The 26,324-nt window shown below is 44.5% G+C and overlaps 1 protein-coding gene across 1 annotated transcript in view; it reads left to right on the top strand.

Moving 5' to 3' along the window:
- Positions 1–26,324, top strand: part of LOC122802402 (E3 ubiquitin-protein ligase TTC3-like) — a 317,715-nt gene that overhangs the window by 110,182 nt on the left and 181,209 nt on the right. The window contains exon 4 of the mRNA XM_044072026.1: positions 8,208–8,270. Coding sequence (XP_043927961.1) covers positions 8,208–8,270 — 63 coding nt within the window. The remainder of the gene's footprint in view (positions 1–8,207; positions 8,271–26,324) is intronic.

The raw sequence follows: 26,324 nt of genomic DNA, 5'->3' as shown, positions 1-26,324 counted from the left end.
TGCAGAGGACCTTATTTCTTTAATTAGAGGTTCACAACCTCATCCGGACAGGGCCTCTCACCCTCCACCAGGCAAAAGGCCCAGGACTGAGCCTTCTGGCCCACACTCTTCAGATGAGTCCTCGGATGGTTCTGAGTTGTCAGACCACCAGGAGGAGGCTTATTCGCCCTATGAGGATTCTGATGCAGAAGAATCCATCCCTTCGGCCTCCCCTCCTGAAGAGTTTTCCTTTGGTGAGACTTTACACTCCATGAGAGAGCATTTTCAATGGCAAGGTCAGGATTTCTCTGATTCTAGAAAAAGATTAAGGACCTTTTTACATTTGCCTCAGCATAGGCCCTTAGCTATACCTCCTGTTTTGAATGTAATTGATGATGTGTACAATGATGTCAGTACAGCCCCTGATACTCTCCCCCCGGCCCCTGCCAAACCAGATAGATACTACAGGGTCCCGGATTCTCATTTTCATCTGTATAAAGCCCATTCTGCAGACCCAGAAACTATTACTCTGGGCCCTAAAGGGGTTGCGGCTGCCACTGCCAAAAATCCTCTACCTTCTGAAAGAGAGTCTAAAGCTTTAGAGAGATGGGGAAAGAAGGTATACACTTCTGCAACTCTTTCCGTCAGGGCACTAAATTGTCAATTTCATATGATACAGTACCAAGAGTATTTGTTAGATGAACTGAACAAGAAGCTTTCTTCTCCTGAGCCCCTTGACCGTAAATCCCTTCAGGATTTGGTACACAACTCACAGCAGGTTAGTAATCATTTCTTAAAATGTGGTTATGATGCATTGGAGGCTTCATTTAGGTCGGCTATGACTGGGGCAGTTATTCGTAGGCATGCCTGGCTGAAGGAACAATCTTTGCCAGACCATGTTAAAGCTAAACTCCTGGATGCTCCAATGGAGAAACAAAATTTATTTGGCTCCTCTGCTCAGGAGGTCTTAAAGTATGAAGAAAAGGCAAAATCTGTGCAAACAGTTAAGGATTTCCTACAAGTACAACCACCAAGATTCAGCAGAAACTGGCCTACTAAGAATTGGTCCTTTCCAGACTCGGACAGAGCCCAGAGAGGCAGGAACAGACGCCCCAGAGGCAGAGGCCAATCTAGGGGCTCTTACAGAGACCGCCAGTGGCAGCCTGCCAACCAGAGAGGTACTGCAACAGCAGTAACAGCAACTGCTACACCAGGACAGGCTCAATGACTTTACTCTGATTCCGCCCACCAGGGCTCAACTGGAAGCACCCTTGGGTGGAAAGCTGGCTTTATTCTCGAAAAATTGGCATTATATTACAAGGGACACATGGACACTGCAAATAATAGACAAAGGATACAGGTTCCACTTCCACACTTTGCCAAAAAGAAACGGAATGCCAAACCTGCCACCAAATCAGAGGGCAGAGGCTTTAAAGCAGATCAACAACTTGCTTCAAATGAAAGCTATAGAAAAGGTACCACTTTCAGAGCAAGGCCAAGGATTTTACTTCAGACTATTCCTTGTACCAAGAAAAGAAAATCAGTGGAGGCCTATTCTCGACCTGTCCGCACTGATAACTTACCTCATTGTGCCAAAATTCAAGATGCTGACCCTACAGCAACTTCTTCCCATGCTGGGCAAGGAGTCTTGGCTGGTGACTCTAGATCTCAAGGTGGCATACCTGCACGTCCCTATTCGACCAAACTGCAGAAGACACCTCAGATTTCTTGCAGGATCAGAGCATTATCAATTCTCAGCATTGCCCTTTGGCTTATCTACTGCGCCCAGAGTATTCACGAAATGCCTGGCATCAGTAATTGCACACTGCAGACTTCAGGGGATTCAAATCTACCCTTATCTGGACGACAGCCTTATACAAGCGGACAACAAGGTAAATTTGATAAGACTTGGCCTATGCCATCCACCTACTACAGGCATTGGGATACACAGTCAACATCCAAAAATCAAGACTGGTTCCATCCCAAAGGATAACCTTTCTGGGTGCGGATCTAGACACAACCACCCAAATGGCCTTTCTCACAGAAGAAAAACAAAAACAACTTCCAGATTACTTCATGAATCTGACAAGACAAGCTCAGTTTACTGCAAGGAAAATCCTGCAGGCCCTAGGTTACATGGCATCCTGCATAATTCTGATACCACAGGCCAGGCTGCATATGAGAAAATTACAATGGTACTAAGGAGTTTATGGTCTCAGCACAGTCACAGTTTGGAAACTTTGATAACAATCATTCCTTGCCTTCAAAAGGAATTCCTGTGGTGGGCTCAGGCCTGCCAGTCCAACAGAGGGTTGCCTTTCAACAAACCAAAAACAAAACAAACCATCACCACGGACGCTTCAGACCGAGGATGGGGAGCACACATGGAGGGCAACTGTATCCAAGGCTTATGGTCTCAAGGACAGCTACACATGCACATAAACCAAAAGGAAATGCTGGCTGTGATGCATGCAATCGAGGCTTTCAAACCCTTCCTCCATCAAGAACACCTGTTAATAAGGACAGACAACACCACGGTCATGTGGTACATAAACAAGCAGGGAGGCACACACTCCTATCCTCTATGCCGGCTGGCTATGAATCTGTGGGAGCTATGCCTGAAACTCAATATCCAACTGCAGTCCCAGTTCGTGCCGGGAAAGGAAAATAGACTGGCAGACAGCTTAAGCAGAACTGCCATAGATGCACACGAATGGATGCTGCACCCAGACATCTTCCAACTCATAACAAAGGCATGGGGAACGCCGGAGATAGATCTGTTCGCCTCCCCCCTCAACCATCAACTGAGGACATTCTGCTCAAGGACATACCACCCACAAGCATGGAGGGTGGACTCTCTCTTTCAGCTGGAAAGCTCTAAAAGTATATGCCTTCCCACCTCTTCCTTTAATGTACAAGGTTCTACTGAAGATCAGGGAGGAACAGCCAAGAGTGATTCTTATAGCTCCAGACTGGCCAAGGCAACACTGGTATCCACTATTGAGGAGCATGTCACAGGCAAAACCATGGCCTCTCCCCCTATGGCGTCTTCTGACGCAGAACAATTTCAAGATCATGCATCCCAATTTGAAAACATTGCAGCTAACTGCCTGGAAAATCCCTTAAATCCAAAACAAAATGTTTTATCACAGAGATTGAAGGACATTATCATAGAAGATCGCCGGCCTTCCACAAGGAAGACATACTCAGCAAAATGGAAAAGATTTTTCATTTGGAACACATCAAAAGGCTTAGATGTGACAGTGGCAAGCATGACACATATTCTGGAATATTTGGCAGAACTGTTCCACAATGGCCTTTCCTATTCTTCCATTAAGATTCATGCCTCAGCAATTTCAGCAGAATACAATGTGGACCCACCTATCTTCTCACACCCTCTCCTCAAGCAATTTCTGAGAGGGATCAAAAATATCAAACCTCCAAGAAAACCCCCTTTACCTGCTTGGGATCTCAACTTTGTCTTGGGAGAAACTAACACTTCCTCCCTTTGAACCAGCAGCAACAGCGGATCTTCAGTTTCTGTCTTGGAAAACTGCATTCCTTCTGGCAATAACTTCAGCAAGAAGAGTATCTGAGTTACAAGCATTAATGGCAGTACAGCCATTTCTTATCTTCCATCAGGACAGAGTTACACTAAGAACTAATCCTACTTTTATGCCAAAGGTGGTATCTAGGGTATCCTTGAACCAAGCTATTCACTTGCCTATGTTCTTCCCAAATCCACAGAATAGAGGGGAAAAACTTCTGCACACCCTGGATATACACAGACAACTACGCTACTACTTGGACAGAACTAAAAGTAGCAGAAAAACTGACCAACTATTTGTAGCACATGCTGCTGGGGTGCAAGGAAAAACAATTTCCAAACAGACAATTTCAAAATGGATAGGAAATTGCATTCGATTTTGTTACTCCTTTCATGGAAAGTCAGTTCCTGCAAACATCAGGCCTCATTCCACAAGGGCCATGGCCACCACTACAGCCTTCCTACGAGGGGTGGCTACCAAGGACATTTTAAAAGCTGCTACTTGGAGCTCCGTGCATACATTTACCAAACATTACAATCTACCTTTATACTCCAGATCCAGAGCAGGCTTTGCTACTGCAGTCCTGCAGGGATCTTAACTACACCATCTTTTCTTAGTACCTCCTCCCCAGATTGGCTATGGTATTCTACCCATATGTTATGACTGCAGATGCATCCTTGAAGGACATAGTACAGTTTTGTACCTACCATAAATGTAGATGTCTGATAGGTATGCATCTGCAGTCAGGTTTACCCTCCCTCCTACCCCTCTGTGGTATTCCTAGGGTGTTTACCCCTCTTTTAGCTAGCTGGGGGAATCTATTATGGTGTATTTGTTTGTATATACATGTATATTTATATATATATATAATTTTGCAAATGTTTGGAATTCTATTGCATTTATCCAAATTTAGCCTTCCTAGAGGGCACCTGGCATCTGGGGCAAGAAAAACTGAGGAAAATGGCGTCGGCTGATGCTTTTATACCCCAGACGCTCTGACGTCGGGGAAGGTGCGACATCAGCCGAGGCCAGACCCAGACTTTGGAATCCGGCCGACCGAAGGGCTGCCTGAGGCAGGACAACCCATATGTTATGACTGCAGATGCATACCTATCGGACATCTACATTTATGGTAGGTACAAAACTGTACTTTTTCTCTACAGGCGGTCTACATCCCTTCCAGTCAGAACACTATGGCAGACACACTGAGCAGATCCACAGTACAGGCCCACGAATGGATGCTTCACAGGGATGTGTTCTTGCAACATAGTCCACCAGTAGGGTATTCTTAAAGTAGACTCGTTTGCCTCCCCTCTGAACAGACAACTTCCAAAATTTTGTGACAAAGAACCTCACGCCCTATCAGTATCCTGGAATGGGAAGTTTCTATATGCTTTCCCTCCCGTTCCGCTCATTCCAAATGTCCTGAAGGTTCAGCAGGACAGAACAGAAATATTGCTGGTGACTCCCTGTTGGCCAAGACAGCATTAGTTCTCCCTTCTCTTGCACCTAGCCAAGGGCAGTCATCACATGTTACCTCAGAGTGCACCTACTCACAAAACAGAAGGGCTCCCTCGTCTACCTGCACTTGGAAACTCTACAGCTGACTCTGTGGGTGATAGAGCCCTGATGCCTTTTAGACACCTATTCTCTCAGGATGTGTTTTAGGTCCTGTAGGAAGCCAGGAAACCCAGTACAAGGAAATCTTAGCTCTCCAAATGAAAACTATTTTCTATCTGGTGTCTCTCTCAAAACCTGCACCCACTAATAGTGGATCTTCCTGTGGTTCTTTATACCTGTTTAGTTGCTCAATTCTGGCTTAGCTTATTCTTTAATAAAAGCGCATCTGTCAGCCATTTCTGCATGTCTGCCTCTTTCACCTCCTTAAGCTTCTAGATTTGAGGCCAAACAGTTCCTCACCAGGAGGCCTGTGCCCCTCCTTGGGATGTTAACTTTGTACTAGAGAAAATGACCCTTGCACTCTTCGAGCCAGCCTCCTCTAGCTTCTTAAAACACTGCACCTGGAAAACTGTCTTGCTGCTTAGCTATAACTTTTCCCAGAAGGATCTGAGTTGTAGGCCTTAATGACTTGTTCCCCCTTGATTTTCCACAAAGACAGGGTTTACCTTCGCACCAACCCTTTCTTTATGCCCAGAGTGCTTAATGAGTTGTCTTTAAGCCAGGCCATTCACTTACCAACTTTTTGCCCCTCACCTCAAAGCAGTGAGAAATCTTACACACGGTTGATGTGCATAGACAATTCAGATTTTTCCTTCACAAGGCAATACCTATTAGGAAATCTGACCAGCTGTTTGTTTCCTTCCACTCCAGGGCTCTGGGATTTTCTGTGTCCAAACAGACCATCTCCAACTGGATTTCCAAAACCATCACCTTCTGCTATGCCTACCATGGAAAAACACCCCCTGCTCAATCAAAGCTCACTCTACTAGAGCAGTGTCCTTCTCTGGTGCCTTTCTCATAGGACTAGACACAGATTCTGTCCTAGAAGCAGCTACCTGGACCTCTTTCCACACCTTTACCAAACATTACAAACTGGATTCCCTTTCCAGATATAAGGCTAGGTTTGCCAGGACCATCCTACGTGGCTTCCTGGAAAATTCTTCAGCTAACTCTACTGCCCATTCTGCATGAGCTTTGGTTTTCTTCCTCATAATAAAGAATACTGCAACAGATGAATAGAAGGACATAAATAGTTGTGCAAGAACATACTATAATGATGTCCTTCTCTTCTCTCTTGCAGTATTCTGTCCCACCCTTCTTCCCCACTTCCTTTGGTTCTTGGATGTACTGACTCTCTATTCCCTGGTGCTGTCTCTCTGCTTGGGGCTTCAGTTCTGTGGTTGGTGAGCACGTATGTCACTTTTATGGCCTATGTTCGATAGCTGCCTATATGAGACTTACCACGCACCTTACAGTAGTGAAAGACTTTGGTATACTGGCTGACGACTTGTCACCTGGGCAGGCAACTCCCTGATGTAAGGAATAAAGAATACTGCAACAGAGAAGAGAAGGTAATCTATCATGAAGGTAAGTTCTTACACATCTGCTATTTTTCTTTGTGTGCTGTATCGTCTAATGCTGCCATTTTTTTGAAACCGCTCTTTTTGAGCAGTTTTATACTCATCCAGCCTTTTCTTCATTTCATTCTGTTTTTTTGCAGTTTTATCAATTAATCTGAAGCGCTCTTTTAAAGCTTCTTCCATTTTTTCAGCCTTTTGTTGTTTGAGTTGATGTACTCCTTCAATGTATCGTTTATTTTAATCAGCTCTGAGCATATTTGATTTATTTTTTCCTCTAAACTGCCGGAAGCAGTCTCTTCTACCAGATATGCAGCTGAATTGTTTTTTGCTAAACAGCTGCAGATTGTTACCAGTCACTGTTTTCTGTAGTGATTTTCTTTTGGGTTCTCTACATTTCTTCTTTGGCAGTGTACTTACTAGCCAGTAACCAAATTTTTCTAAGACCGTCAGAATTACTAGCCCTTATCTCTCAGTTTTTTTCACACTGAGAGCTTAAGTCAGACTCAGTGTGCAGCCATCTTGGAAGTTCTTCTTGCTGAAGTAAAGGGCGATTGATATCTTGCAAACTGTGATACCACTTAAGGCATAAATCTAGATGTTTGAATTGTTTCACTGTTGAAGTCTAAGCTCTCTTCTACCATCCTCCTTGACTTCTCATGCTTTCCCTGTCCCTTTGGGGTTAGGGTTGCAGTCCCACCCTGTCTCTCCCTCCAGTAGGTTTTTACTATGCCAGGCCCTCATCCTGTTTTTGTTAACTTTCTTTTAGAAGTTTTTTTGTGTTGAGGAATTTGAGTGGATTCCGGTGCTGGAGCTCCCGTGTAGTTGTGTGCCCTAGGGCTGGGGATTTTTCCCCCGTTTCTACCAGGGCAAGAAACATGTGAAAATGGCATCCTCCATTACAACTTTTATACTAAGGATGTCCATGCACTGGAAAGAGAGTGGCTAATGAAGATACGGGGGAGGGAAGAGATATGGAAGACTGACCGGCCAAGGGTTAACATGGCAGGATATCCCAAAAATTAGGATTTCAACAGTGAAACTAGTTTAACAGCTACATTTATGTTAAGTTCCTACACAAATGTTCAATTGTTATATCCTCTTCCCATTCCTGTCCCTCCCAGAAGTGATCTTGAAACTGAGAGATGTAACAGCTCTGGTGGTAGCCACCATATGGCCAGAGCAGCTCTTATTCTCTCAGTTACTGTAATTAGTGAAGGAGAGCTATATCTCCTTTCAAAATCATTCACCAGCCTGCAGTTTTTGTTGGTAATAACATCTGATAAATTATACAACATTCAGTCCTGGATGGCAAATCCAAGTACTGTTCAGAAGAGGTATTTTTGCCGACAACAACCTTATTTTTGTTCTGTTACAGCTGCTGTTGTACATTACAATTTAAAGAGTTTCTCAGAATATAGAGTGTTTTTATAAAATTTTAGTACAGAACATTACTTTGTATTCAGTGTTTTATTCAAGTCAGTGTTTTTCATGGCTTTGGAGCATGATACTCCTATAAGAGAGTCCTAACTGCAGTGATTCCACCCAATTAATAAAATTAGTTATTCTCTCAAGATTTTGCATTTTCGTTTGTCTTTGGATATCTAAAATAATGGCATAATATTACTGTACTTATTTTCAGGCCTGAAAATCATCTTCTTTATGGCAATCGAGCCCTATGCTATCTTCGTGTTCAGCATTATAGGTAAGAATTGCTGAAGGTCTATATGCTTTTTATGTTGATTTTTAATAGTTAAAAAAACCTACATTAGATGACTTGAAATATGTTACTGCTACACACTATTTCACATGATTGCTTGCCTAGTATTGTTTCTGTGTTTATTTACTGCTAAATCTGCAGTAATATTTGGTGTTTTTTAGAACTTTGCCTTTGGTGGGATACACTTATTTTTATAGTCCAAAACCACAGTCAAGACCTATGTTGAAATTGTCTTTATTCAGCTCTGTATGCAAGAGTTGGAAAAATGCATTTTTTGGTATGCTTCTTTATTATTTGAAGTACTAGTTTAAGTGAAATGCATTACTAGCAAAAAATTGCACATTTATTTACTGCTGAATCAGAAAATCAATAGTGATGCTAAAATATTGTATAAAAGAAGCATACTTCCAAACAAATATTACACACTGTGCATCATCTTTCAGAAAAAAATATTTAAGGATCTCTTCTCCACAGTAGCACTAACTTGTTTCCCTGACAGTTTCATAGCAAATGTATGAATGTGAATATTTAAGTGCAAGTGTAGATGTGATATGGCCTACACCAGCTGGAAATTCCTGTTTTTGTTTTTGTGCCTAATATAAAAAGTCTCTGATTCAGAGAGATTGTTGCTCTCTCTGGCTTACTCTAACATCCCTGTACCTGTTTTAGGGGAAATGCTTACCTCCGTAATCTGCAGTTCCACTCTGCTTTGTCTGTCTTTTGGATATTCTAAAAGTTGAAATAGAAAAATGCCCGCATTTGTTGCTGAAAGCAGTCTTAGCCCAAACGCACCCACTGTGTGCAGTGGGGGTCCCTTGATGCTAGATACAGTGGTTTTTACCCTTTTTTGAGCAAGAGCAATTCATTCCTTATCAAACTGATCTTGCAGTTATTGCTTTAGCATGACTGACATTTGCCTTTCCAGCATTGCTTGCTATAGTTTTAGGGTCTGTCTGAGTAACTGAGAGCAGGGATTATAAGTCATCATTGACAGATATGTAATTTAGATACTTATCTCTGTTACCTTAAAATAAGATGTCCATTGCACTGTTCACTGAGATGGTCATCAGTTGGGATATTCTCTCAGCAGGTAACTTGAGGTTTGGCTTGACTTCAGTTGTTCCTTCTCCCACTGACTTTGACTAACCCTCTCCCCTAAGTTACAAAAATGTCAGTGATATAAGAGGGGTATCAGCCAGTGCAGTGGTGGTGCCGCGGTAGCGTTGTCGCCTCACAGTAAGACGTTGTCCTGTTCAATTCTCAGCTAGAGCGTCTTCTGTGTGGAGACCTGCGTGAATGGGCGTACCTTCATTGAGGGTTGTGCGTTGGAGCCGGCAACTTGGCACGTAAAAATCTACTGCCAGTCATTAGCGGGCTGGAGTTCCGCTGTGGTGACCCCTAACCGGGAAAAGCCAAAAGACACAACAACAACAGTAACATCAACCAGTGCAATCTTTGCCCCCTTGCTCTAACAGTCAGACAAAAGGTAAGTATCCTGCATGTTTATTGTTTGTTCTAATGTGTGATAGTGATTGTAATTAGCAGTTAAGAAAAATAGCTTTTGGTTACGGAAAGCAAATCCTGCATATGTATTTCCATTCCCAGTGCTTTTTTGCCTCAACACAGAGGACATTGTGGACATGTCTGCATTCTGTCTGAGTCAGGACAATCAGAAGAGCAGCCAAGTCTTTCCAGGAGTTCTTAACTCTAAAAAGGAGATGCATCTGATATCATTCTGTCAAGATGGTGTTTGCCAAGGCCACCAGAAGCCTTCCTGTGAAATAGCATTCTAAAAAGTGACATGAGAAGAAGCAACAGGAAGTAGAGGATAGTTTATCAGGTGCATACTGTTTCCCTCAGTTGTGTGACACCAAACCCACTGAGAACTTTTGCAACCCGTGGCTGTGGAGTACGCTTTAGCCAAGGCTTCTGGCTTGAGCACTTCAGACTGCCATGCTTTCAGCTGCTAGCATGTCCTCCTTGAACCAAAGACATTGAGAAGTCTGCCAGTTCTGATGCCAGTCTGGGCCTCCTAGCTCCTGGCTGTCAGCTTGTTAGTGCAGGTGAGGGTGGTATTCCTTTCATTTTTGTTTACAAAGAGTTTTCTAAAGACCTGTGCGGGGGTCTCAAACCTTGGTCCCTGTGGTGGATGTCCTTCAAGGATGCATCTGCAGTCCTAACATATGGGTTGTCCTGCCTCAGGCAGCCCTTCGGTCGGCCGGATTCCAAAGTCTGGGTCTGGCCTCGGCTGATGTCGCACTTCACCCGACGTCATAGCTGCTGTGGTATAAAGGCATCAGCCGACGCCATTTTCCTCAGTCTTTCTTGCCGCACGGTGCCCGAAGCAGAAGCTGTTCGCAAGTGTCAGATCGAGAGATTTCTACTACCGAAGACTTCTAAAAAGCTAAGTACCCCGTTGGGGACTCTTTCTTGCCTCAGCCGATGTCAAAGTAAATAATTATTTAACTTGTGGGAAACAAATACCTCATAAGGATTTCCACTCTTACTGCCTTCCCTGTTTAGGCCCAGACCACGACGTATCAGCTTGTCTAGCCTGTGCTTCCTTCAACCGACGGACGCTTAGACGTCGGTCGGAGTTTGCAGAGGAGTTTTTTGGTCCCGCTTTTGCATACAAAATGCCGTCGGAGACTCCGACTACACAATTAGCTAAAAAGCGCAAGGAAAAGGACCGACACTCGCGGTCCGCGGTTTCGGCTGAAACCACGGTTAGGCCAACCGCGAGTGTCTCGGTTTCGGCTGAAACAGAGTCCTCGGTTCTTCCTTCGGCTGAAAGCATGCCTCCGATAGCCGAGGCCTCACAGAGCATGGCTGAATCTGCTACTGAAATCACCCCTACAGAAGCAGGCACCCAGGATTTGTCAGATACTATTCCTTTAGACATATCTACCCCTGCACTTGGGGCTGCTAGACCCCCTGCTTCTATGTCTATCAAGGCTTTTTCCAGGGCTAAAGCGGCTAAATCTTCTAAGGCCCCTTACCTGCTAAAACTCCCTCACACAGGCCTACCTCTAGTTCCCAAATGCTCAGCCTGGCTGAGGATCTCATTTCTTTGATCAGGGGATCCCAACCTCACCCAGACAGGGCCTCTCAACCCCCTCCAGATAAGAGGCCTAGGACTGAACCTGCGGAACCTGTCTCTACAGACTATTCCTCGGATGACTCAGATATTTCAGACCCTCAGGAAGGCCCATATTCTCCTTATGAGGATTCTGATGCAGAAGACTCCATTCCTTCTGCTTCTCCTCCTGAAGAATTTTCTTTTGGGGAAACCTTACATGCTATGAGGGAACACTTCCAATGGCAGGGCCAGGATTTTTCAGATTCAAGGAAAAGGCTAAGGACTTTTTTACACTTACCACAGCATAGGCCTTTAGCCATTCCTCCAGTACTAACAGTGGTTGATGATGCATATAATGATGCCTGTACTGCTCCTGATTCTCTTTCCCCGGCCCCTGCTAAGCCTGACAGATATTACAGGGTCCCGGACACTCACTACCATTTATATAAGGCTCCTGTTGCAGACCCTGAAACCATTTCACAGGGCCCTAAAGGTGTGGCAGCTGACTCTGCCAAAAGCCCTCTCCCCTCTGAAAGGGAATCTAGAGCATTAGAGAGATGGGGTAAAAAGGTTTATACTTCTGCTACTCTTTCGGCCAGGGCCTTAAACTGTCAATTTCACATGATTCAGTACCAGGAATTTTTGTTAGACCAGCTAAATAAAAAAACTGTCCTCTCCTGAACCTATAGACCGCAAGTCCCTTCAGGATTTGGTACATAACTCTCAGCAGGTCAGTAACCATTTCTTAAAATGTGGCTATGATGCACTGGAGGCTTCCTTTAGATCAGCTATGACTGGAACAGTGATTCGAAGGCATGCCTGGTTAAAAGAACAATCCTTACCAGACCATGTTAAGTCAAAACTTCTAGATGCTCCTATGGAGAAACAAAGTTTGTTCGGCTCCCCTGCACAGGAGGTTCTAAAGAAGGTGGAAGAAAAAGCAAAATCTGTCCAAACAGTCAAGGATTTCTTACAGGTCCAACCTCCGAGGTTTAGCAGAAATTGGCCTTCGAAGAATGGGTCCTTTCCAGACACCTCCAGAGCACAGAGAGGCAGAAATAGATGCCCAAGAGGCAGAGGTCAATCCAGGGGTGCCTATAGGGGGCGTCAGTGGCAACCTACCAACCACAGAAGTACTGCCACAGATTCAACTACAACCACTTCCACAGGACAGACACAATGACTTGGCTCTGATTCCGCCTACCAGGGAACAACTGGAAGCACCCTTGGGTGGAAAACTAGCCTTATTTTCCGACAACTGGCATTACATTACAGGAGACAAATGGACATTACAAACAATAGACAAAGGCTACAGGTTTCACTTCCACACTCTACCAAAAAAGAGAGGAATGCCAAACCTACCACCCAGCCAAAAAACAGACACTCTAAGACAAATCAACAACTTACTAAGGATGAGAGCTATAGAAAAGGTACCGCCTATGGAACAAGGCCAAGGATTTTACTCCAGGCTTTTCCTTGTACCAAGAAAAGAAAATCAATGGAGACCTATTCTCGACTTGTCCGCTCTGAACACATACCTCATTGTTCCAAAATTCAAAATGCTGACCCTCCAGCAACTTCTTCCCATGCTGGGCAAGGAGTCTTGGCTGGTGACTCTAGATCTCAAGGAGGCATACCTGCACGTCCCTATACAACCAGATTGCAGAAGACACCTCAGATTTCTTGCAGGATCAGAGCATTATCAATTCTCAGCATTGCCCTTTGGCTTATCTACTGCCCAGAGTATTCACGAAATGCCTGGCATCAGTAATTGCTCATTGCAGGCTTCAGGGAATTCAAATTTACCCATACCTGGACGACTGCCTAATACAAGCGGACAACAAGGCAAAATTAATAAAAGATTTGGAAAAGGTCATACAACTGTTGCAAGCCTTGGGATACACAGTCAACATGCAAAAGTCAAGACTAGTACCATCCCAAAGGATAACATTCTTGGGTGCAGAACTGGATACATCAACTCAGATGGCTTTTCTCACAGAAGAAAAACAAAAGCAACTTCCAGCCTATTTCAAGACATTAACAACACAAACTCAGCTTACTGCAAGGAAAGTCCTGCAAGCCCTGGATTACATGGCATCCTGCATAATATTGATTCCGCATGCCAGGCTGCATATGAGAAAGTTGCAATGGTACCTAAGGGAATGTATGGTCTCAACACAAGCACAGTCTAGAAGCCCAGATTCCAATAATTCCATGCCTGAAGCAAGAATTCCTGTGGTGGGCTCAGGCCTGTCAGTTGAACAGAGGATTGCCTTTCCACAAACCTCATCCAAGCCAGACCATCACCACGGTCGCCTCAGACCTAGGCTGGGGGGCACACATGGTGGACAAGTGTATACAAGGCCTATGGACCCAAGACCAGCTGAATCTACACATAAATCTAAAGGAGATGCTGGCAGTGAAACATGCAATCCAGGCATTCAGACCATTCCTTTAACAAGGTCACCTGCTGATAAGGACGGACAATACCACAGTCATGTGGTACATCAACAAACAGGGAGGTACACACTCATATCCTCTATGCCGGATGGCAATGGACCTGTGGAATGTGGCCCTGAATCTCAACATTCAACTTCAGGCCAGATTTGTACCAGGAAAAGAAAATTCACTAGCAGACACCTTAAGCAGAACTACCACGGATGCTCACGAATGGATGCTGCATCCAGACATCTTCAAAACCATAACAAAGAAATGGGGTCTACCAGAGATAGACCTGTTCACCTCCCCACACAACCACCAATTGAAGAAATTCTGCACAAGAGCATTCCACCCACTTGCTTGGAGGGTGGACTCCCTTTCCTTCAGCTGGAAAAACCTGACAGCATATGCATTCCCACCTCTTCCTTTGATGTACAAAGTCCTACTGAAGATCAAAGAGGATCAGCCAAGGGTAATCCTGATAGCTCCAGACTGGCCGAGGCAACATTGGTACCCGCTACTGAGAAGCATGTCTCGGACATGCGCATGGCCTCTACCTCTATGTCCCTTACTTCTAACACAGAACAACTACAAGATCCTACATCCAAACTTGAAAACGCTGCAGCTAGCTGCTTGGAATATTGCATAAAACAAAATAACCCAGATTTATCTCTGAGGGTTAAGGACATTATCCTGGAGGCTCGCAGACCCTCCACAAGGAAAACTTATTCAGCCAAATGGAAAAGATATCTCATTTGGAGTGCAGCAAAGGGAGAAAATGTCTCATTGGCAAACATAGCACACATCCTGGAATACTTAGCAGAACTGTTCCACAATGGCCTGTCCTACTCCTCCATTAAGATTCATGCATCAGCAATTTCAGCAGAATACAACGTGGATCCTCCTGTCTTCTCTCATCCTCTACTCAGGCAGTTCTTGAGAGGAATCAAAAATGTAAAGCCTCCAAGGAAACCACCTTTACCTACATGGGATCTCAACTTTGTGCTGGAAAAGTTAACACTTCCCCCTTTTGAACCAGCAGCAACAGCAGATTTACAGTTCTTGTCTTGGAAAACTGCTTTCCTGCTAGCAATCACTTCAGCAAGAAGGGTATCTGAGTTACAGGCATTAATGGCAGTTCAGCCCTTCCTTATCTTCCATCAGGATAGAGTGTCTCTGAGAACTAACCCTACCTTTATGCCAAAAGTGGTCTCCAGAGTATCATTGAACCAAGCGATTCATTTACCTACATTCTTCCCCAACCCACAGAATAGGGGGGAAAGACTGCTACATACCTTGGATGTGCACTGACAATTACGCTATTATCTGGACAGAACTAAGACCAACAGAAAAACTGACCAGCTTCTGGTAGCATATGCAACAGGAATGCAAGGAAAAGCAATTTCAAAACAGACAATCTCAAAATGGATAGGAAATTGCATTCTATTTTGCTACTCTTTTCATGGAAAGACAACTCCTGAAAATATCAGACCTCATTCCACAAGAGCTACAGCCACCACTACAGCTTTCCTACGAGGAGTGGCTACCAAAGACATTTTAGAAGCTGCTACTTGGAGCTCCGTGCATACATTTGCCAAGCATTATAACCTTCCTTTACACTCCAGATCCCGAGCAGGTTTTGCAACGGCTGTGTTGCAAGGGATCTTGACTACACCATCTTTATCTTAGTGCCTCCTCCCCCCAGTTTGGCTATGGTATTCTACCCATATGTTAGGACTGCAGATGCATCCTTGAAGGACATAGTACAGTTTTGTACCTACCATAAATGTAGATGTCCGATAGGTATGCATCTGCAGTCAGGATTACCCACCCTCCTTCCCCTCTGTGGTATTCCTAGGGTACTTACCCCTCTTTTAGCTAGCTGGGGGAATTTATTATGGTGTATTTGTTTTGTATATATATATATATATATATATATATATATATATATATAATTTTTTTGTTGGCGTCGGCTGATGCCTTTATACCACAGCAGCTATGACGTCGGGTGAAGTGCGACATCAGCCGAGGCCAGACCCAGACTTTGGAATCCGGCCGACCGAAGGGCTGCCTGAGGCAGGACAACCCATATGTTAGGACTGCAGATGCACGAATGGGAATTGAATCCACAAATATTCAGAATGATAACACACAAATGGTGGAGCCCAGACATAGATCTGTTTGCATCCCCAATGAACTGCCAGCTACAGAAATTCTGCACAAGGAGTTACCATCCACAAGCATGGAAAGTGGATGCCCTTTCATTCAGCTGGAAAAACCTACAAGTATACGCTTTCCCTCCTCTACCTCTCCTTCCAAAGGTTCTCATAAAAGCCAGGCAAGAATAGCCAAAGACGATCCTGATTGCTCCAGACTGGCCACGCCAGCACTGGTACCCAATCTTAAAGAATTTAGCACAAGAACCACCCTGGATATTGTTTCAAATCCCACATCTGCTGACTTAGCACAACAATCAGATACTTCACAATCAGCTAAAGACCTTAAACCTAGCTGCATGGAAAATTCCTTAGTCAAGTAAGCAATGCCTCTCTCCAAAGTGGTTATGGATGTCATTCTGGAGGCCAGAACACCTAGTACCAGGAAAGCCTATTCGGATAAATGGAAGAGAGTCTGTGCCTGGAACCAGGCTCACAGCCATGACCCTCTTGTCTGAAACATTCCTCAGATTCTACAATATTTAACGGAGATGCTGGACAAAGGCCTCTCTTTTTCATCCAAGATCCATGCCTCTGCCATCTCTGCTCACTACAACACGGATCCCCCAATTTTCTGTAATCCATTGCTAAAACAGTACTTCAGAGGGGCCAAAAACATAAGACCGCCCCGTAGAGCACCTAATCCAACTTGGGACCTCAACTTTGTTTTGGAAAAATTAACTTTACCTCCCTTTGAGCCAGCTAACACAGCAGAAATAAAATATATTTCTTGGAAGACTGCTCTGCTCCTGGCAATAACATCAGCTCGAAGAGTTTCAGAATTACTGGCACTAATGGCAGTGGAACCTTTCCTCATTTTCCACCAGGACAGGGTGTCCTTAAGAACTAACCCTACGTTTATGCCAAAGGTGGTTTTAAGTGTGGCTCTAAACCAAACTATTCACTTGCCAACTTTTTAATCCAAAACCGCAGAATAAAGGAGAGGGACTACTGCATTCTTTGGACATTCACAGGCAGTTCCGCTTCTACTTGGACAAAACCAAAGCTTTCAGAAAATCTGAGCAATTACTGGTAGCATATGCTGCAGGAGCACAGGGAAAAGCCATTTCAAAACAGACTATTTCGAAATGGATAGGACATTGCATACGTTTCTGCCACACACACCATGGGAAACCTATACCTAGCAGCATTAGATCTCACTCCACCAGGGCAACAGCCACTTCAACTGCCTACCTCAGAGGAGTGCCTACCAAGGACATTTTGGAAGCAGCAACATGGAGTTCTGTGCATACCTTCACCAAGCATTACCATCTGCCTTTATACTCTAAATCCAGAGCTGGCTTCACCACTGCTGTGCTGCAGGGCCTTATAGCCACACCTAATGCCTTATAGAACCAGCCACCCTACATTAGCTTTGGGATTCTACCCAATTGTAATGACTGCAGCAGTGTAACACGATGAACATAGTACAGTTTTGTACCTACCATAAATGTAGATGTTCGAGTGTATACACTGCTGCAGTCCGGGTTACCCTCCCTCCTTCCCCTCTTACTTGCTGGTACGTACCTATGTCTTCTACCCTTTACTACCTATGGGGAGTATTTGCTGGTAACTGAAGGTGGTTGTTTGCTTTTCTTATGTATGTTTTATTAGCAATTTGAATTGCCTACCTTTTGGGGGCACCTGACATCCGGGGCAAGAAAAACTGAAGAAAATGGCGTCGGCTGCATCTTGTATACCCCTGTCACACTGTCGTCATGGAGGAGGCGACAGCAACCGACGCCGGACCAAGACTTTGGAACTCAGGCCGACTGGGGAACCGCCTGACGGCAGGATAACCCAAGTGTAATGACTGTAGCAGTGTATACACTCGAACATCTACATTTATGGTAGGCACAAAACTGTACTTTCTTTCCCACATCTATATTCAACTATTGATTGCTGATTTCCCATTTCTGTACTTTTCTTGCTGTCTGGAGAGGATGCAGTTGAGGCTTCGCAGCAGCATCAGTCAGCTTCACGTTTCATTTCTGGCAGATAAGTCCCCACACAGAAATGATTGCCCCTTTTAAGAAAATAGTTATATATTGTTTTGACTAAATATGGTATCTCTCTTAAGAAAAATGTTTTTTGATTTCTGTCAGGGACCATTATGATTTCAGCATGGCTTATTTGCTTGTTTGAACTTCTGTTTGTGTGTGTATACATTGTTAGGATTGAGAAGTGTTTTACAGGGCAAGAAATGTATTTAAGTTGAATGCTTGTAAATAGCCTGTGACAGTTTACCTTCAGTTCTTTCTGTCAGGGCACTTCAGAAAGGGGGTTGAGTTCTGACAAGGATTTTTGTGTACTGCTTGTGCTTTACTTTTGAAAAGTACCATGTGGGGAAGTAAAAGTGTGTGTGCACGTGTGCTGCTTGTGAACACTTGTCTGACATCTTACCTTCCTGTCAACTAGTTCCAACAGCTGATAAACCTTCCAGTTTCAAATAAAAGCGTGGCATATGGCCACAAGAGCCCAAATTCAGATTCACACACTAAAATTGTGTACTGTGCTGGAGCTGCCCATCTGGACAAACAGTGCTGCATTTGCATTGCTTTTGGGCCTTGGTTTATTACAGAGCATAGGAGCAAGTTTGTTTTGAAGGATCTTCACCCAGTCCCTGTGGGGAGACTCGTCCTTTCTGTTTCTGGGGATCCCCCCCTCTGTCAGAAAGCGTTCTGACAGACATAAGGGGAAGAAGAGTAGTGATAGACCAAAGGAAAAATTCAAAGTGTCCAAGAAGCGGTCTTCAGACCATTCTTCTGGTTCTTTGCCTCCGGTACTGAAACTTTCAAAATTTTTGGATCCAGCTTTTGTCTTGCATCTAATACCTCTCTGTTGCCGGAGCCAAGGTTCTAACCAGAGCTTATTTCTCCCAGACTCCTTTCTCTCTTCGTATAGGAAAAGACCTTAAATCGATCCTTCAGGTCCCCATGCATTGTGCCTTCCTCCAATTAGTATATTCTACCAGGACTTTTTTTTTTTTTTTCAAACACCTTTATTGAATTATCACTTGTGACATAGGCAAGTTTATATTCATATAAAAATAATCAAACTATATTAACTTAAGCATTATACTTCACGTATATTGCTATATATTGTATAACCTAAGCAATATTACACAAATTCAATTCCTGCCTTTTTTAAACAAGACAAATCTTTATTAAACCATCACTTACAACATAGGCAGACATACTTTTATATAAATGAATACAAACCACACCGACAGAATCCTAGTTGCAAGCATTTTACATCACAAACCTTACTGAGACAGTCCCATTTGTAAACATTATACATTGAGAAAGATTGGGTAGATTATTACTAATCAAACATTACATAAACTCATTTAAGTCCTGCTGCCTTTTAAAACCTCATTCCTCCTTTGTATGTATTCTTCCAGCTATTCCCATTTTTTTCCTATGTGGTTTGGTCCTACCCTTTTCTGAAGATCTGAATTGCAGTTGTTTTATCCCCGTGACTATATTCACTACTTCAAGTATAGTTGGTTTAGATTTTGATTTCCATTTTCTAGCATTTGCTTTTTTGGCAAAAAAACATTATTAGATGGGCAATTCCGATTGTGTATCATAGTTCAGAAAAATCGTCCCCCTCCTCAGACCAATCTGTCCACCCAGCATTTCTGACAGTGCAGCCCACAGGGAATCCTTATAGTCCGCCAACTCAACGAACTCCGAGAAAATGTGTTCCCATTTACCTTTCTTCCCCTTCACACCTCCGTTTGCTGTCTGCCTGAGGAAATTTTCTATGAAGTCTACTTGGTGTATAACAATATCTATGTAAACATTTCCAGGCAAAAATCCTAAATCTTTTAGATTTTGTTGCATTTTTGGGAGACATACTTGTATCCTTCCATTGTTTTTTTGTGAATTGCTTATCCTGTCTCTCTTCCCAATCCTAACTTCCTCTGATTTTTATAGTTATCATGCAATATTTTATGTCCTCTACTAATTATGGCTGCTTCTGTTCTAGATTCTGTTGAAAACTCTACCGTTGCTGGTGTTTTATTTAGGATCCCCCCATTTCTTTCTCTGTCTATACTCTGATATCAATCCCTGATAAGGAAGGCAATCTCTGACTTGCAGTCCAAATTCTTGGCGTCTTCCTGTTCTGTCATCTTTCCCTCTCTAGTTATTTGCTCCCAATACCTTGGTTCCTTTGCCAGATTTCTCCAGTAAATTTCAGCCCCCTCTTGCGTATTGTCTGTATTCCTAATTGCAGTTATCCCCATCAGTAGAATCTCCTTTGTCCTTCTATTCATATGATGCAGTATTCATAACATGAGGGAGTCGGCCTCCAGCTGACTCATTCATACAGCCAGCCAGTGTATAAATGTCTATCGCTGCTGCGAGGTATGTGCGATATCGCATGGTATCCAATGTATGTCTGGTATAAAATGGACGTCCGCACATACCAGACCTAAGAACTTTTCTGCTGCCTGTCCGATCGTCAACTCCGGTCATCGTTCGTCAGACAAGTTGCGAACCTTGGTTCAGATGAGTACCCCATTGGGGTTTTTTCTATGCAATACTTTGCTACTGTGTACTGCTTGGATTACATGTCAGCTAGGAAGGGCAAGTGTCAGTGTGGAAGGGAGATTCCACATAAGGACGCTCATGACCCTTAGTCTGATGTTATCCATGTCTTCATTCATCACCATAGGGTCTGGCTCCTCCCTCTCCTATAATGCCCTGCTGCCCTCTAATCCCCAAATCTTATTTGCTATGCTTCTTGTGCAGATGCATGTCCTCTGGCTGGTTAAGTAAAAATTTCTATTTTTGTATCTTAGCATAGGTTTTTTTATTGCTAGTGTAGTCTTTTCTAGAGTAGTTTAGTTCCGTTTTTTGCAGTGTTAATCCCTTCCCTCCCGTAGCTTAGTTTTAAGTAGGGGTGTGTGTGTGTTTGGGGGGGGGGCTTTGGTGCCCTTTTCTTCCCTTAGCTGTTACAGCTATAACGGTTTTCTGTAATTGTTCTGCAGTGCTTTCTTAATGTGGGTAGGTTTGTAATTGATTATTTAGGATGTCTGATAGGCCTGCTGGTTTTAAAAAGTGTTCCTCTTGCATTCGGAGAATGCCTTATTTCAATATGCACAAAGAGTTGTATGTATTGCTTGGGCACTCTGCACCTGGAGGTTGAGTGCGACTTTTGTGCTGCATTTACCCCCGGGACCTTAGCAGAGCACCACAACAAACTTCTAAAGGGACTGGTCCAAGGGGGACCCTTCGCTTCCCCCCTCAGAGGCTTCCTTTTCTGATCCGAAGAGGAAGACCCCTTCTCTCCAACCAGTTCCTGCCAAGAAACCACTGTTGTCGGATCCCAAATCTCTAGATCCAATACCAGCATGGCCCACCTCAGATCTGATGTCTTCAGATCAGAAAGCCATGGAGCATTCTGTCAGATCTAGGTCTTTTCCAGCTCAGAGGCCCTTGGATCCAAACCAAGTTTGGGCCAGCATCGGATCCGACCAGTTAATCGGATCCATCTGCTGAGCCTGTTAAGCCTTCAGATCCTACAGGGTTGTCGGATCCAGTTATTATCTTGGAGTAACCTGTCTTCCCTTTCACTTCAAAACAGAGGTCCCAGTCTGCTCTGAGACATTGGATCCATTTCCTGGAGCCTGGCAGTAGACCAGGGAGATCTCCCTCCAAGTCTACCCACTCCTCTTCCTCCTGAAGATCATCTAGGAGTCTTTTGCCTTCAGACATTGACAGGATGATGATGATGTTTTCTCAAGGCCCAGATAGAGTTGGAGCTCCTGGCTTCTCCTGCCCATCCGGTCAAAGGAACCTCTCCCACCCCCGCCTTCTCATTCTCCTTTTCCAGTCCTGATGGGATTGGATTCTAGGGACCCAAGAAGTCTGTAGTCAGATGTTCCCCTTTCTCATCTGCACTGGGGTCCCTGACTTATTCTGTTCCTCCACCCTTGGAGTGGGGTGAGCCCTATTCTGGAGTGGTCAATGGTAGCTCTGTGGAGGGGGGGGGAATCTGGTACCATATTTTTGGACAGATCACTTCCTCTCGGCACTTTGGCTTTTGATAGCGCTCTGCCGGTGTCATGTGGGGGTTCGAGGGGCTGTTTCCAGACATGTTATTCCTCTGAGGGACTTCTCCCTCGAAGTTGGGGGATGGGCCCACTTCTAGCCCCTCAGCTTTCCGGTTGATAGAGGGCCTTTTTCAGGTCTGGAGATGTCCTTCATGGATGCATCTGCAGTCATAACAACTGGGTTGTCCTGTCGTCAGGCAGCCCTTCAGTTGGCCGGATTCCAAAGTCCGGGTCCGGCTTCGGCTGATGTCGCACTTCACCCGACGTCATCTCTGTTGGTCTTCGGGTATAAAAGCATCAGCCGACGCCATTTTCTTCAGTCTTTCTTGCCGTGGCGCAAGCAGAAGCTGTTCGCAAGTGCCGGTCGGTCGGATCCAGAGATTACTTCTACCGAATACTACTTCGAAGACTTCTAAAGCTAAGTACCCCGTTGGGGACTCTTTCTTGCCTCAGCCGATGTCAGAAAAAGTTAATAATTGTTTAACCTGTGGGAAACAAATACCTCATAAAGATTTCCACTCTTACTGCCTGCCTTGTTTAGGCCCAGCCCACGACGTAGCAGCCTGTTCGGCCTGTGCTTCTTTCAACCGACGAACGCTTAGGCGTCGGTCGGAGTTCGCAGAACAGTTTTTCGGTTCTGATTTTGCGTACATTATGCCGTCGGATCCTCCGACTACGCATTCTGCTAAAAAACGCAAAGAAAAAGACCGACACTCGCGGTCCGCGGTTTCGGCCGAAACCATGGTTAAGCAAACCGCGAGTGTCTCGGTTTCGGCCGAAACCGAGAAAACTGATCAAAATACAGCTGAATCTATTTCTACAGCTGAGGCCCCTGCTACCACTCTTGAATCGGCCTCAGAAAATTTACCCACTATGGTGCTTACCACTGACTTATCAGACACCATTCCCTTGGATGTCTCTACCCCAGCACGTGGTGCTGCTAGGCCTCCAGCAGCCATGTCCATTAAGGCCTTCGCCAGGGCTAAAGCAGCCAAGACTACTAAAGCAGTGCCTGTTAAACCCCGCTCAACCAGGCCCTCTTCTAGTTCTCAAATGCTTACTTTGGCAGAAGATTTAATTTCATTAATTAGAGGATCTCAATCTCACCCAGACAGGGCCTCTCAGCCCCCAGAGAAGAGACCTAGGGCAGAGCCCCCTGAGCCAGTGTCCTCTGATGATTCTGCTGATGAATCAGACATAACTGACCAGCCAGAGGCTCCTTTCTCCAATTTTGAAGATTCTGATGCTGAAGAATCCATTCCAGCTGCTTCCTCCAGAAGAATTCTCCTTTGGGGAAACCTTGCATGCCATGCGAGAACAGTTCCAATGGCAGCAACAGGATTTTTCAGACTCCAGAAAAGACTTAGGACCTTTTTGCACCTTCCACAGCACAGGCCCTTAGCTATACCTCCTGTTCTCTCTGTGGTGGATGATGCTTTCAATGATGTCTGCTCCGCTCCAGATTCTTTACCCCCAGCCCCTGCCAAACCAGACAGATTTTACAGGGTGCCAGATACTCATCACCACCTTTACAAGGCCCCTCTTGCAGACCCTGAAACTATATCCCAGGGTCCCAAGGCAGTAGCCGCGACCATAGCTAAAAACCCTATTCCTTCTGAAAGGGAAGCAAGGTCATTAGACAGATGGGGTAAAAAGGTTTACACTTCAGCCACTCTCTCAGCTAGAGCTTTAAATTGTCAGTTTCACTTGATACAATACCAAGAGTTTATGCTTGATCAGTTAACTAAAAAGCTAACCACTGATGAATCTCTTGATAAGAAATATGTATTAGAAATGGTAAATAACATACAGCAGGTTAGTAACCATTCTTTAAAATGTGGCTATGATGCACTGGAGGCTTCATTTAGATCAGCCATGACTGGCACAGTAATTAGAAGGCATGCATGGCTAAAGGAGCAAGCTCTACCGGATCATGTTAAATCTAAGTTGCTAGATGCTCCTATGGAAAAAACAAGTTTGTTTGGTACACCTGCCCAGCAGGTTATGAAGAAAATGGAAGAAAAGGCAAAATCAGTCCAAACAGTTAAAGATTTCCTGCAGGTTCAACCCCCAAGGTTTAGCAGGAACTGGCCTGCCAAAAATTGGTCCTTTCCTGACTCCACAAGACCCCAAAGGGGCAGGAATAGACGTTCCAGAGGCAGAAACCAATCCAGAGGAGGTACCTACAGAGGACGACAGTGGCAAGATAACAACAGAGGCACAGACTCAACCTCTGCCACTACATCAACACAGCCACAGTGACTTAATCCTAAATCCGCCTACCAAGGAACAAATAACAGCTCCTCTAGGCGGAAAGGTCACCTTATTTTCAAAAAACTGGCACCACATAACAAAGGACAAGTGGATTTTACAAACCATAGATCAAGGTTTCCACTTCCACACTTTACCAGTCAAAAGAGGAATGCCAAATCTACCTCCAAATCAAAAAACAGAGGCTCTACAACAGATAATGGAGTTAGCAAACATGAGAGCTGTGGAAAAAGTGCCAACAGCAGAGCAAGGAAAGGGGTTCTACTCCAGACTATTCCTTGTTCCAAGAAAGGAAAAAAGTTGGAGACCAATTCTCGACCTGTCCACCTTAAATACATACATCATTGTCCCAAAATTCAAAATGCTGACCCTACAGCAACTTCTTCCCATGCTGGGCAAGGAGTGTTGGCTGGTAACTCTAGATCTCAAGGAGGCATACCTGCACGCCCCATTCGACCAATCTGCAGAAGATACCTCAGATTTCTTGCAGGATCAGAGCACTATCAATTCTCAGCATTGCCCTTTGGCTTATCTACTGCGCCCAGAGTATTCACAAAATGCCTGGCATCAGTAATCGCCCATTGCAGACTACAGGAATTCAAATTTATCCATACCTGGACGACTGCCTGCTACAAGGAGACAACAAAAGCAAGCTGACAACAGATTTACAAAGGGTCATTTACTTGCTACAAGCACTGGGATACACAGTCAATCTTCAAAAGTCAAGACTGATACCATCCCAGACAAGGACTTTCCTGGGAGCGGAATTGGACACAGTAAGACAAATGGCATTCCTAACTACAGAAAAACAAAAGAACTCCTCTTTACTTCTTGGCACTAACAAAACTGAACAAGTTAACAGCAAGAAAGGTACTGCAGGCCTTGGGTTTCATGGCATCATGCATAATCTTGGTTCCATTTGCCAGACTACATATGAGAAAACTACAGTGGTACCTAAAGAATTTATGGTCCCAACACAGACACAGCCTAGAAACGGAAATCCCACTAATACCATGCTTAAAACAGGAGTTCCTATGGTGGGCTCAGGCATGCCAGTCAAACCCAGGCCTGCCTTTCCAAAGGTCAAGCAAGCCAGACCATCACAACAGACGCTTCAGACCTAGGATGGGGGGCCCACATGCTGGACAAATGCGTACAAGGATTGTGGACACAGGATCAATTTCACCTACACATCAACCTAAAAGAAATGCTGGCAGTAAAACTGGCAATCCAAAAGTTCAGACCATTTCTCAAGGAAGGCCAGTTGATGATAAGGACAGACAACACCACAGTCATGTGGTACATCAACAAACAGGGAGGCACTCATTCTTACCCCCTATACAGAATGACTTTGGAGCTGTGGAGCCTGGCACTCAGCTACAACATCCAGTTACAGGCAATATTTGTACCAGGAAAAGAAAACTCTCTAGCAGATATGTTAAGCAGGACCACATCGGATGCCCACGAATGGCAGCTGCACCCGGACATCTTCAAGACCATCTCGAAGAAATGGGGAATGCCTCAGATAGATCTATTCGCATCCCTCTCAATCACCAGCTCAACAAATTCTGCACAAGGACATTCCACCCACTAGCATGGAAAGTGGACTCACTCTCCTTCAGCTGGGAAGGCCTAACAGCATATGCATTCCCACCTCTTCCCTTGATACACAAAGTACTACTAAAAATCAAGGAAGAACGTCCAAGGATAATCCTGATAGCTCCAAACTGGCCAAGACAACACTGGTACCCACTGCTGAGGAGCATGTCTCGGAACAATATGTGGCCAATACCCCTGATGCCTTTGATGCTAACTCAGAACAACTACAGCACCATGCATCCAAACCTAAAAACGCTGCAACTGACTGCATGGAACATCACATAGCAGCTGCTAATCCAGAACTTTCACAAAGAGTTAAAGACATTATTCTTGAAGCACGCAGGCCTTCAACAAGAAGGAACTATGCTGGG

Source organism: Protopterus annectens, chromosome 5.part0 (assembly GCF_019279795.1).
Source record: "Protopterus annectens isolate FY-2018-M chromosome 5.part0, PAN1.0, whole genome shotgun sequence".
NCBI lineage: Eukaryota > Metazoa > Chordata > Ceratodontiformes > Protopteridae > Protopterus > Protopterus annectens.
This window is presented reverse-complemented; position numbering and strand designations above follow the sequence as displayed.